The sequence below is a fragment of the Crocodylus siamensis genome, chromosome 4, assembly GCF_052110815.1.
Source record: "Crocodylus siamensis isolate JL-2025a chromosome 4, ASM5211081v1, whole genome shotgun sequence".
Taxonomy (NCBI): domain Eukaryota; kingdom Metazoa; phylum Chordata; order Crocodylia; family Crocodylidae; genus Crocodylus; species Crocodylus siamensis.
This window is the reverse complement of record NC_143398.1, coordinates 211,872,580-211,886,921: the sequence shown is the minus strand read 5'-3', so window position 1 is coordinate 211,886,921 and position 14,342 is coordinate 211,872,580. Positions and strand designations below refer to the sequence as shown.

General features: G+C 39.0%; 1 protein-coding gene across 1 annotated transcript in view; it reads right to left on the bottom strand.

Moving 5' to 3' along the window:
* Positions 1-2,523: 2,523 nt before the first annotated feature.
* The window catches only part of KCNH7 (potassium voltage-gated channel subfamily H member 7), a 394,806-nt gene continuing 382,987 nt past the window's right edge, over positions 2,524-14,342 (bottom strand). Inside the window, exons 14-16 of the mRNA XM_090045605.1 lie at positions 10,651-10,819; positions 5,807-5,999; positions 2,524-4,456 (exon numbers count right to left, since the gene is read on the bottom strand). Of these exons, the coding sequence (XP_089901731.1) occupies positions 4,190-4,456; positions 5,807-5,999; positions 10,651-10,819 (629 nt within the window). The 3' untranslated portion in view covers positions 2,524-4,189. The remainder of the gene's footprint in view (positions 4,457-5,806; positions 6,000-10,650; positions 10,820-14,342) is intronic.

Here is a 14,342-nt window from a genome sequence, read left to right as displayed (position 1 = left end):
TTCAGATAATTCCATGTACTTAATGTGGGATATTGAGCCTGGTTGTCTAAGGTCTGGATCTGATGTGACATAAAACTTTCTGGAATTCAGGATGTTGTGGACTCAGGCTATATTTAAGCCCTGTGCAGGGCTGCAAACAAGAAAGGCTTTCTGCACTGCTTATTTTTGCTTGTGTATATGTACAGGATTATACTCAGGAGCCCAAATTGTTAAGAACAGCAATACATTCACTATGTACAATCACACAGCACAAATAATTGCTTCAAAGCATGAAAATATGACTGAAAGGTGAAGGTTGGAATAATTTTGTTTCGCAGTGAGAAGATGTTAAATTATAATTTAGAAATTCACATTTTACTGTTATGAACTGGCTCCCACACTCCCACATTTGATAACGGTATATGTGGCAAAAATAATGCTATGGATGTCCCAGTTTGTAATTAATTCTAAACTTCTTGGGATTTTTTCCCTTAGTTTCTATCAGGGGTTTTCTGAGAGAGATGCTTAATCTCTGCTAACACCTGAGAGATCTGAAAGAACATTTGTAACAGTTTGCATTCTTAATGCAAATATCTATTAGTCTCCTTTGTTAGTTTTGTAGCTCAAAGCTGGTCAAAATAGAATGGAGAGCTCACCAATTCTGGTCACAAATCCTGATGTATCATTACTTTAGATGATGAGGAGGAGAAGAAAGAACGAAATGGGGAAGACAAGAAGTGTATTTGAACAAAAGTTCATAGACTCAAGTAGGCCTATAGTAAGACACATAAAGGGGTCTGTGAAGCAGATATCTTTCAGCAGGTAGGGACAGACCCTGGATGTTACCAACCTTCTTTCTATAAACCTGATTAAATTAGACACATTCTACTGATTCAGAAACAAAGATAAGGTGGTCCTTACCCAGAAGATTTTGAAATACAGGCAGTCCTTGACTTACAACAGTTCGAGTTACAACATTTTACATGTACAGCATTTATAAATTGACAGCCTGTTTCAACTTTCTGACATCAGTTTCAACTTTACAACGCTTGATCTGACCTGATGCCATGCCAGCGAACAAGTTTGCTGTGTCACCCATCTCCCTGGAGAACATCTGTCCAAACTGCTGTGGACACTTTTTCTTTAAGAAAGCAGACAAGACTCCAGAAAAACCTGCAGCCAAGACTCCTGAGAAGACTCGGCCAAGAGCCCTTCAACAAGTCCAGCAAAGTCACCTCAAAGAAGTCCTTCCAAATCAATATGATTGCTATTTACAACAGCAATTTGTAATTACAATGCATTAATGTAGCTACATTACTCATCTATAATTGATTTAGTACAAAATTCTGGGTTATTTTTGGTGAAAATAGGGTATCGGGCCTTGGTTCAGGAACCAATCCCGCATTTATAACATTGTTTCCTGTAGGAAAATTGGTTCTGAGTTACAATGTTTCAATTTAAGACACGGCTTTCAGGAACCAATTGTGTCGTAAGTCTGAGGACTGCCTGTATCTGTTGCAATTTCATGCCATTCAGAAGGTTAAGAAGTTTCCAAACAAGAAGTTTTTACAGAATCCACCTGGCCCCCACAGGAAAAAAAGTCTCTGGAGGCAGTCAGCCTTCCTCTTCTCTTTTCTTTCTCCATTGGAAGGGGGAGAGCCAAGGCAAAGTAGATTTGTACCTTATAGAACCAGGAAAGGGCACAAACCATCCTCCTTCAATGGAGAAATGATGGATAAACTCCTGCTAACTGGGGTACAACCACTTTCTTCATGCTTTCTTGCTCTATCTATACAGCCACGTACAGAACCTCCTAAAATGGCTACTATTTCAGAGACCTCTGCCTGGTGAGTATAATCAAGTAGAAGAACAGGCTTTCAAAAGAGAGGGAGATAGATAAGGCAGGGAATCTCTCCCTCTCCTTATAGAGGGACTTGCCTATATCTGAGCTTCCCCCATTCCATGTGTTTTATTTAATTCTATTTCAGGGCGGTAGAAAATTATAGGATGAACTATAACTCTGTCTCTTTACTTACTCTGTTGTAATTTTATTCTTAGTTTATCAGATTATTTTTAATCTAAAGAAGCGTTTGCAGTTTTGCTAGAAAATGTGCTAATTCAGCCTTTGTACCAGATGTTAGGGTTTAGCAGATGGCTGCTACATTTAGATAAAGCAGGAGCAGTTAACTCACAATTAAAAAAGTAAAAGTAGAGACTATTAATTTGTTATTCAGCACCTCTGCTACATTTCAGTGCATGCGAGCAAGGGATTCTAGTGAGCCTGATTACTTTCACCTACAGTCCAATCTTGAGAGGTGCTAAATACTACAATAGCCTATGAGCTCAGTGGAGCTTGAGGGTATTTAGCTTTTTTCAGGATAGAGTCTTTTCACTGGTTATGTAAACTAAGATAAAGGAGAGGAAAAGGGGATCTCATATGCAATGGGCCTAATTCTCTTCAGGCCTCTTGTATTTATTTACTAGCTCAGTTTGACTGGAGCTATTATGAATTAGGCATCAAATCTGGGCTGGCGTTCATGTACATCCTAACCTGACAGAACCAGTGTCTGCACCTGTAAAGGACAATCACTGCTGCATCAGTCCTTGCCACTTTCTGAAGCATAGGTTTAGGTTGGGTTGTTTTGGTTTTTTTAATTATAAATCCCCACCCAGTAACTTGCTTGCATCTCTGCTTTTCAGAAATCAGCAGAGTTCCCCTCTGAGAGGAATTCTACATTAAAGCTTTGTTTAAGATTAGAAAATCATGTGATCATCTTTAAATATTTAAAAACAATAATAAAAAGGTCAGGTCTTTTTAAAACAAACACACCATTTGAAGCAGTATACTATTTTAATAAAATTAAATCTAAGTATTAACAAAGCATTATGCATATACAGTACATACTGTATTTAAAGCCTATGGACCTTAAACTCAATTTATTTTAGTGTAGTCAGCTTTGGACACAAGCTAAGTTTACCTGTTTTGTAATAAGAAAGTTTACCACTGTACTTGGAAGTGATTTTACATATGTACATATATCTGTATCTATACCCACATACACATTTAAATATTCACATACATTTATTTGTATGAAAATATATACACATACATACACACATATATATGCAGATAGATATGTGTATGTATATATATATTTTTAATATATTTTTCTAGCTCTCTGTGGAGGGGTCAGTAAGTAAAAAGAGATATTGCAAATGACAACAGTGATACTTATAAAAAGAAAACCTGTAAAATATTGTAATTTATACAGCTTGTTAGTATTTTGCATTGAACAAAAGGAACACAGTCTTCTGTATTACATAGAAATTATATTTATTGCATTTGATTATGTTTGAGTGACAGATGAGAACTACCTGCCTGCTTCTGACAGCTAACTTTTTAGCTATGAAGATTTAAAAAGAAAAAGTGCAAAAATACAAGAAACAATCTATTCAGGTAACGTTGCCTTATGGATGCAGTCAGTGATGATACTTTCTATTGAGTAGCACAGATGTTCTTCTAGTTAAACAGTGACCAACTCCAGTTTGTTTTGAAGAGACTGCTCTCTGTTCTGTTTCTTAATCATTTAGAAACCAGAAGTCTTAGTTTATTCTTTCTCTGAGCAGTGGAATCACTGCCCTTGACTGCCAAAAACTTACCACAAGAAGCATAACTAAATTTTCAAAATAGGATTGGAAGGTTTTCACTTGCAATTCAGAATAGCAAGTAGGGATCATGCCTATGTGGATTATCATCAACACCTGCCCTCTTTGCTTTGAAGGCAAATCCCCAATAATGTACCACCTCAGTGAAAGTGGTCAATGGTAATCTCCATGCAACATAAAGTATAATTTTGGGACATGCATGTATTTTTAAAAAAAATAAAAAATATAAGGTGCCTTGAGAATGCTGGCAGTTTTACATTTGGAACATATAGTTTCTGTGTGCTTGTGTGTGTGTGTGTGTGTGTGTGTGTGTGTATTTGTGTATATATATATACATATATATATGTGTATATATATATATATTTACAACATAACTGCTCAACTTTACCTTACAAGCTTCAAATTTAGGAAAATATACAGTACTTTTGCATATAATGTTATATTCCTTGTAGCCCCTGAGTCAAGTATAGAGGATTTAAATACAAAAAGGAAAAACAACCATTAAAAGCACTTACATTTTATGTGAAGTAATAGTACAAAAGTATTATTTCCCAGGAAGACCAGGATCAGAAACATGCCTATGAAGACCCAAGATTCCTATAGTGTTTAGGGAAGAATCTGGCAAGGAAGGGTGTCTAACTGGATGGAGATAAGTTTTACAATGCTGTGGATGACACTCCGAAGACTTCTCATGTTCTTGTTCTAAAAAAGAAGCTAAATTGTCTTCTGAGGCTGTATTAAGATGCACCCCACTGGAGAGGGATTCTTTGGGTTTAAGTTTTGATTTTTCAAGGTCTAAAAATTCAGAACACTGAAAGGGAAGAAAAGAAACAAGGTGGCAATAGTTTTTCTGTTTCTCCTGTTTGTATTAAAACTGAGCAAAATCAAAATCTTTGAAAAATCAAGTGTAAAACACAGAAACATTTCTGGCAAACATAATGTTTGATTTGAAGTACTTGAATATGATTCAGCTTCTGATCTTCACTATCCTTCCTCAGACACTATGTTTTTGGCTTTATGTTTTAAAGAAAGTCTTAATTAAGAGATGAATTTTCTAGGGACAGCCCCACCCTGAATCTGTGGATTTGAACACCTCTGAAACTTGAGAGATGTCAAGAACTGAACCCTGTAAATAAAGCAGATCCTAACTTTGGGGAAGTTTGGATTTGGATTCAGATCCATCCTCTAGGCTCTACTTTATCTTTTAAGTCAGAGCTTGTGGGAAGAGAGGTCTTAATATACATGCATTTTTAACTCACCTGCAGTGAAGGGAGTGGACACAGCAATGGTTTTTACCTCCACCCCCACTTCTCTTTCTAATACATGTGTTTATTCATACATCATGAACTCCCTGCTGCATCACACATAGGCTGCATAATAGGGTGGATCACCCAGGGCCATGGCTTGACCATCTTTTAGCATGTTAATTTATAGAAACCACAAATGTGCAATTGTCATTCCGGGTAAAACTATATAGCTATTTTTTAAACTGCATAGCTAGCTAAATTAACTTGCTAAAAGTTGGTTGGGCCATGGCCCAGGTGGCCCACCCCGTTCCATGGCCTATGGCATCACCTGAACTCCTCTCGCCTGTACAGCTAATGGACATGAGAAATGGCTCAGGGCTTCAAGCCATTGGACAGCAGCAGATGTTGGCGAAAGGCTGCACTTTTTTTGTGCCTCCTTTGTGCTAAGCTAAGAGCAATTCTTTTGACTTGGACCCACCCCTAGTAATATCCCTTTTTGCCATCTCATTTTATACAGTTTGTGATCATTTGGTGAATGTGTTACTGGGCTTGTGCTGCACTTTAATGAACATTAGCCTATTGTAATGCACATTAAAGAGTCACAAAATGTGCACTTTTGCTAATGTGCATTAAAATAAACTAATACACCTTTTTCTAGTACCTGACAATGGAGGTAATACATTTAATATGCATTAGCAAAAGCACATTAATTAATGTGTAGATGTGCCCACTATGACACTATTTTGTAGCTTTAAGACCTTTACCCTCCCCCGACAACTCCCCAGAGATGTTTGGTCAAATTATTTCCTATTAATAGAACTACACAACAAATGCCTGATGCAGTGAACAGGTCTTCCAGCCTCAGGTAAGAATGTAAAAAAAAATCCTTGTAGTTGACATTGGCATAGATATACCTGTGATGCAGGACTGAAACTTCTGTCTGTTTTAATAGATGCTACAGGATGAAGGTTTGGCCTCACCCGGGCAGCTGGGTGTTGATATTCTGCACTTGTAGTCACCATACTATATGTAGGTGGAATGAGCGTTGACTGCCTTTGTAACAGCTGTAAGATGGTTTGAATGTCAGCAGTCATTTGGGATTCAAGCCTAGAGAAGTAGCATGAAATCAGTTAGCACACAGCCATGGTAGAGTACATTTTAACACAGTGATTACAAATGCATTCAAGAGGGAGCTGCAGGATATTAACAAAGAAAATCATAACTTTTAATAAAATAAACATGTTTTGAATAGGAAAGAACAGAAGAGGGAGCACCGAGTCCTTCCAAGGCTTGCAGCTCTCCCTCTTATCCACAGAACATATTCTCTCAAGTGCATCATACCTTAGTGTTCAACACACAAATGAATATATTGCTATCACTTAGGTTTGTAACTGAAATGAATATTGTGGTCCAGATCCTAAGCTGATTAACATAGCTGTGCTGACTTGACGAGAACTGAAGTGATTTATGCAAGCTGAGATTTTTGGGTCACAATTGCTAAAGTGTCTGACGTCTCTCCCAACTGTGCAGTTGGTCCAATAGAAAATATAGCCCCCTAAATCCTGGCTTCTTTGAAACTTCTGATGGTCCTAAAGGCAAAGGGATACTCTAAAAACCTTGGTTGCATAATATGCATTTCCCACAGCTGGAACCTAGGTCATTCTTTTTTTAAGTACAGATCTTAAAATCAGTAATCTTTTTTCAGTGAGTCATTAGAATTTAGAGCACAGCCGTGGGTAAAAAAAGAGCTTAAATGAAGATTTTCTTAAAATTCAGAGATAAACCCACTATTTGTTTGTGATTCAGAACTGATTGATTTTTTTCTAATTTTTGTACGAATTCTGATTTTTTGTAAATAAACCTTTAGGGAAGTGACAACATTGGAGATTGCTTATCTTCTCCATGCTTACATTGCTATAGCATGGAAATGATTTTCAAATTATCTTGCCAAGTTAATTAACAAACTCAGCAATGGGTAATGCCTATTGTGCTTCCCCAGCTGCCACAAGGCACTCTATAGAAGATTGTAAAATGGATAGAAATCCTATTGTATTGAAACTCATCTCCTAACAGAATCATTTGCTTTGTAAACAGATCTTTATGTCAACAGCCCTTGATGTCATGAATGTTACTACTTCAGCACCCTGCAACAGCAGATTTAGGCCTCCTCTGGCAGAGTTGCTTTTGCTAGGTGCCTCCTTGTTTGACCTAACCAATGTCATGCTGCAGAACAACTTAATCAGAAGAGATGGCTGTGAACTAAGTTGTAATTTTGCACCAGATCTCAGCAATCCCCTGGATGTTCAGGATGACTTTGCTCCCTGCACAAATATTAAAAGAAACATTGCTTCTTTGTTTGCTATTGTTACTATTGATTCCATGGCATTGAATTTTATAAAAGTAGCCTAATGAAGGACCAAATATAAGATGTCATAATCACCTTCTGTTCAGCTCCCTTAGTAAGTATGAGGCTGATACCACAGGAAAAATGCAGCAGCATCAATCACCATGCAGTGTCTTTATGTGTCATAATTTTTAATGAATAAAAATAATGCATTGATAATTAACTTGTATTAGAAACTTTTTTCTCTCCCCTTATTTGTATTATCTGCAGGAGTTTCTTTGGGTGAATCTGATATATTTTATTAGACCAACTTAAATAGCTGGAAAAAGAATTTTAAGAAAACTTTTAGGTTTAAAAACCCTTTGTCAGGCTGAGGAAGTTTCTGCAATTGGTGTGTGCTTTTCCTGGATGGAATGAAAAGTAAAGAAGCCAGAAGCTGGGCTGGTCTGCATACAAGACAGGCAGTCAGTGAAGATGTAGACTGAGGAGACAATAGGTGAGAGACAGGCTGGGGGAAGGGGAGGAGAAGGGTGATGAATACTGGAAAGGTACCTGGGGAGTCAGATCTCAGGCAGGTTATAACGTGTCATAAATTCAATGAATATATTTAGTCCATGATTTTTAGTATCCAGGAGGTTGATGAAGAAGAGTTCATAGGCTCGTCTCTGGGAAGCGTTGTGTAAGTTTCCTTTGAGGATGAGGACTGAGAGATTGGAGAGAGAGTGGTTTTCTTGTGAGAAATGTGCCCCCACCGGTAATTGGGTATTCCTGTCTTTGATCGATTCCCGGTGTGCGTTCATTCTGGTGCGCAGTTGTTGTTTGGTTTCTCCTACGTATTTTCCATCAGGGCATTTGGTGCATTGGATGAGATGTATTGCATTTCTGGAGGTGCAGCTGTAAGATCCGGGAATGCTGATGGCTCTGCTGTGGGGTGTATTAATTGTGGGGGTGGGGGAGATGTGTTGGCAGGTTTTTGATTTCTTGCCATGGCATGGACTGGATCCATTTGGTGTGTTCTGGGCATGAGGAAGTTTGCTTGTGGTGATAAGGTTAGTGAGGTTTGGTGTTTGTTTGAAGGCTAGGATGGGTGGCTCTGGCAAAATCTCTTTAAGAATAGGGTCTCTTTTTAGTATGGGTTGCAATTGTTTGACGATATTCTGTATGGGTTTGAGGGATGAGTGATCTGTCATAACCACCAGCATGCGATTCGTGGGGGGTTTTCTTCTGTACTGCAGCAATTCTTTACATGGTATCCAGGTGGCTCTTTCAAACTATTTTTCCCAACTATTTAAGTTGGTGTAATAAAAGATATCAGATTCACACAAAGAACCTTGTCTGCCTATGTACTTACATCAACACGGCTACACCCTTATTCTCATGTGCCTTTTCTCATTACTTGACAAAGAGCTTTCTACTGTGCCAAAGCAGAGAGTTCTAACTTTTCTCTAAGTTTTCATTCTTTCCCATTTTCCCATTTAATAACAATAACAGAAACAGATCATTCCCTTCCAAAGAAAAACATGCAGGATGGCAAAGATACTAACACTCAGTCATGGGTGAATTTAGAGTTAAATCTTGTATTTGTCATGTCAACAAAGTTGAAAGTAATGGAATTCCGGGGAAAATAATAAGAAGGCACAGACAGGGCACAGACCAATTTAAAATTGAGTGAAATTACACAGTAAATTATACTGTATGACTAATCAGAATCTCCTGATGATATTTCTAAGATGCCATATGCTATGTTACTTAGTCATCAATAGGGAGGAAAAGAAGGAATATGAATTGTATTAGCAAAGGTACCACATATATGCAGTATTTTGACAAAGAAAATGACTGTTTTCTTTTGTAGTAGGTGTAAATGTTTTACACTTGTGATACTCCCATGGTTGTTTATTATAGAGACAACTGCAAAAGAGATTTATGTATCAAAAGCAAAGATGCCTGCAATACAAATGCTACTTCTGCTAGGAAGGCAGCTGGTTCATTCTGTGCCTTCTGAGGAAAGTAGAGCCCTTCAAAGACAGGGGGAAAATTCCTGTTTTCTAAGCAAATGGTGTGTGTGTGTGTGTGTGTGTGAGAGAGAGAGAGAAAGAGAGGGAGGGGAGAGGGGGGTGCACATGTGCATGTATAGAAGGCCAGGAGTTGCTTTTGAAAGTAAAAAAATTGGAGAAAGAGGGAGGGCAGAGAGAATCAAAAGATCTGCATCCAACAGACGGAGTGCAGGCTTCTCAAAGACTTTACGAGTAGGATTTTTGTACGTATTTGGAGGCTAAAACCAGATAGGTCACTAAAGGCGTTTGGACATTCTGCTAGGAACACAGGCCTGGAGAGAATCCTTGGGTCATTGAATCTAGTCTGCTGTGACCTCAGGGGATTATGTAATAAATGTTTACCCCCCAAAATCCACAAGAACATCCATTTTAGCTCTTCCTGTGAACCAAATCCCAAAGCATTTGCCACTGGTCAGTGCATTTCAAATCATACAGGGGCCCTGCTAATGTCATAAACCAAATTTGACTTCACCAGAACAAAACTAGGCATACCATATATGGCTTGCACAGATATATTGGGAAAGTAGCTCATTAGTTTTAGAGGAGCCTCCAAAGCCTACAAATAGAGAATGAATTGATAAGAACACCAAAACAAAGATCTGAGTGACTTGGTCACAGGTGTCCATATCTGGTGGGAAACTTGCACTATTTAGTGAGTAGTAGGATGCGGATGATGTCACCTAAGTATGTTTTAGTAACTGGGGAGAACTAGGATGTGTATGCTGTAACATGATGCTGTGATCAGTGTATAAAAAAGGTCTGTGGAACCCTAACTACTTTATACTCAGCATTGGGGTTATGTTCATGCCTGTACCATGCCTGCAAATGACCCAGATAGCACAATGTACCGGTTAGCCATGGCAGTACCTATGCCAGCATCTAAGTTTCTTGGGAACAAGAAATCTGGCTGAGCTTTTGTTACTAAGATCCAGGGCCTGCAATGTCATGGAATAACAAGCTTGTTAGGGGCACAGCATCACAGACAGCATCATGACAGTGCATGCACACACCATCCAAATTGAGGGAGCCTGACATGACCGGTAATATCTAACCCCCAAACTGCTGAAGTCCTACACAGCAAAACGAACAAACCTAAACCCAACCACCCCAGATCTACCGTGTGTCCCAGCAGGACAGCCGGGGAGACAAGCACTATTAATGCCTTTGGCCTTTCTTGTAATTTCAAGTAATTAGGTTGGTAAAATATGCTCAGATGTACCAGGTATTTTAAGGGTCTGGCTGTATGTGGCTTAGACGCTCACAAGTCATTAATTACTTCTGAAAATTCTCCCACAAAGTTCATCCCTGTTTTAATTCTATTGATATAAATTGTCTTATAGCTCCTCTCACACATCTTTACCTGTTGAGTTGTTCTTGAAGCAAATCAAGTCGGTGTTCAACTTCCCCATAGGTAAGTTCACTTTCAGATTCACAGATGCCCCATGTCACATGGGGGAACGCTGACTGACTTGAAGCCTCATGGTATCCTTTTAGATTTTCCTGTTCCCAGCTTCTTTTATCAGTGATATCTGATGAAAAAAATCATGAAGTATAAATGTACTGGTCCACTTAAATGTAGCTGTTGTTTGAACCTGAAGAATGGAAGACATGACCAAGCTGGTGTGACACTATTTACACTTGATTTGTAAGAGAAGTTGGTCTGTTGCTTATTCAACCAAACAAATTAGAATTTTGCAAACCTCTGAAATATAAGTCCTACCTTGAGAGAAATTAAATCAGTCACATCTGTGTTTTGCAATCCTAGCATATTTTATTAAAACATATATATTTTAATTAGTACAATGTCCCATGATACATACTTCCTTTGGTAGGTCTTATCATTCCTTTCCATGTACACTTTTGGGAATTTCTGGAGTAGATAATATACTACCTTTCCTTTCTTACAAGCTTTGGGAAGTGTAAGAGTTAACACTGTTGACATATCATAGGATATCCAGTGAAATGAACAGTGGAGTTCAACCCTCCAATATAGTAGATCAGACTGTCTGCAGATGACTCAAGCAGATGACTTTGTGTACGTTAGTTTCATTTCAAATTTTTATATTTGTCTAAGAAACCATGAAAAACTAGATCCTTACACAGGAAGGCAGGAAATAGGTGCCATTATGAATGGTTTATCCAAAACCTTCTACATAACCCTCTCCTCAACCTATCATGTATCACATTTTTGGAAAGATTATTTAAGTAGAGATAGCAGAGAAAACTGTCCTCAGGTGAGATCAGTGGTGAAAGTAGAGTGAAGCAGAAAGGAAAGCACTCATCACTAGAGTTCATATGGGGGCAATGTTCCTCTCCTTTTGACAGGGAATATTGGATGTGCTTTATTGCATTAATGGTGCTTTGCGAACTGTGAGATCAGAGGGTTTCCTGGAATTTGAATATCACATGACATAACATAAACTAGCTTTATGCATAAGTCTAAAGAAGGAAGAGAAGATTTTACCTTGGCTCCATGGTGTCCCATTCAATTTCTCCGACTAGTCAATACATAACACAAGGGAAGGAAGAAAGGAAAGGCAATGACTGGGAATCATAATTTTGACTGAGCTAGTATGTATCGCACAATTTTCAGGTTTCTGAGGAAAGTGGGAAGCTTTGGGAAGGGTCATGGGACAAAATACTGACAAGCAGAAGTCTGGCATTATCTCAATCCACACCTGCATGTAGAACGCATAGTGGAAAACCAGATGACTGATTTTTAGATGGTGAATTTAAGGAAAAAAATCTAAATGGTACATGCAGTTTGTTTAAACTGCTTTTTTACTGCCCTGTAAAATCTAATGGGTTTTACGTGGAAATTCTCAAGTTAGACCACATTTGTTTTGTTTTATGCCATAGTATCTCTTTAGCTGTGCCACAGGGGAAATCACAGATGTTTTTGTCTGGGAACAAATATTTGTGGAATATTTTGAGTAACACCTTCAATCTGATTGCCAAATACCTTGCATTAACTGAAGTTTACAAAGGATCATATGCTCTCATCTAAACATTCTGGTCTTCTCTTTCAGGGGAATTGTGTACTTCTTCCTAGGTGTTCCCACATATATAAATAGCAAACAGTGATATCCAGGGAAATTAAACATTACAGCTAAACATGGCCCTCGAGGAATGTCTTCAAGGTGAGACCTAAATTAATAAATGTCTAAACAGCTGAGAGATAAAAATCCAGGGCTTGAATAAAGGCTAGGGAGTCCTCAAAGATCACGGAAAATAGGTTTTTTCGGCTGTTTGGGGATTAACAACTACTGAAAAGCTTCTCTGTATGTTCTCAAAAGAGGTCCAGAATCGAAACACTAAATGCTGCAGGTCATAATTGCCTTAGCACTGTTTATACAGTACCTGTCCCAGGCTATCCAGGGAGGTATTCGTAGCCCCTTATGATCCAAGAAGACCTCAATGGCAGACCAGGCAGAAGAAAAGTCTAACCCTCTTTTCTGCAGCTGTGAAGGAGGATGAAGGCTGCAGCAGATCAAGGGTCTCCAATTGTCTTGGATTTCATGCCATTGGACTTAGATCCCTATCTGTCAAGGACTGTGCTTTTGTTGGTGTGCAGCAACATCCTCATGCTAAAAGAAGTCATGCATAGGCATCTTCCTTATGGGAATTATACATTTTCTCTGCACAACAGGGAAGTCCTACGGTGATCGGTGAGTGGTGACAGGGATAGGACTGTGAGATCTGGAAGTTCCTAGTCATGGACCAGCATGTAGGTGGTGGGTGTTTGCTTCAGTCGTCTTGTTCAAGGACAGAGGCAGTAAGACCAGTTCGTCAGCTACACCCATGACTAGGCAGTCCTGTTTAGGATCCACTCCGCTCACCCCACATGGGGAGGGAGCTAGAAAAGGTGCCCCAAACACAGTCTGTCTCAATCAGTTCCTGACTGGATAATCGTGTTCAGTGGGACCACCTCTGTGTGGTAACAAAGAAACAAAAATGATTTTTGGAACCTGGAATGTATGAACCTTAATGGACTACTCAAATAGTGATTGTCCCAAGCAAAGGACAGCAATAGTCTCTCATGAACTGAAGAAGTCCAGCATCAACATTGCTGCCCTATCTGAAACTCAACATGCTGGAGAAGGACATCTGAAAGAAAGAGGTGGAGGATACACATTCTTCTGGAGAGGGACAGCAAAAGAAGAGCCACGAACACATGGAGTTGGTTTTGCCATCAAAAATGAACTTGAGAACTGACTCTCAGAAGACCCAATTGACGTTAGTGAATGCCTCATGACTCTCCATCTGAAACTCGCCAAAAACCAACAGACGACAATTGTGAGTGCATATGCCCTGACTCTCAATGCTGATAAAATCATGAAGGAGAACTTCTACTCACAGCTTGACACCATCCTCTCATATTTTCCAAGGGAAGATAAGATCATCCTTCTTAGAGATTTTATGCTAGAGTGGGAAGAGACTCAAAACTTTGAAATGGTACTATCAGAAAAGAAGGCATTGGACATTCAAATTCTAACGGGGTCCTTCTCTTGATGAAGTGTGCAGAACATGGACTTGTCATCACAAATACCCTGTTCCATCAAAGAAACAAGTTTAAGACTTCTTAGAAACACCCTAAATCAAAACACTGGCATTTGATTGATCATGTGACTGTTCAGATTTGCGATCACAGGATGTCCTGATTACGAAAGCCATGACTAGCACTGATGACTGTTGGACTGACTGCCACCTAATTCATTCCTGCATGTCCATCAGGATTGCTCCTAAATGAAGAATACAAATGAAGCAGACATATGTTAAACACTGAGTGCTTGAAGGACCCACTCAAGCAGAGAGAATGGCAGCAACTGCTGAATGAGACACTACCAACAGAGCACCCAGAATGAGTTCATGAGCACTGGATGGGACTCAAGACAGCTGTTCTCTCATCCTGTGAAAATACCATAGGATACAAGACCAGGAAACATCAAGACTGGTTTGACAAAAATGACACTAAACTTCAAGGTCTCATTGACAGGAAATGGAAAGCTCTGTCTGCCTGGCATAATGACATCAACTCTGCCATCAGGAAAA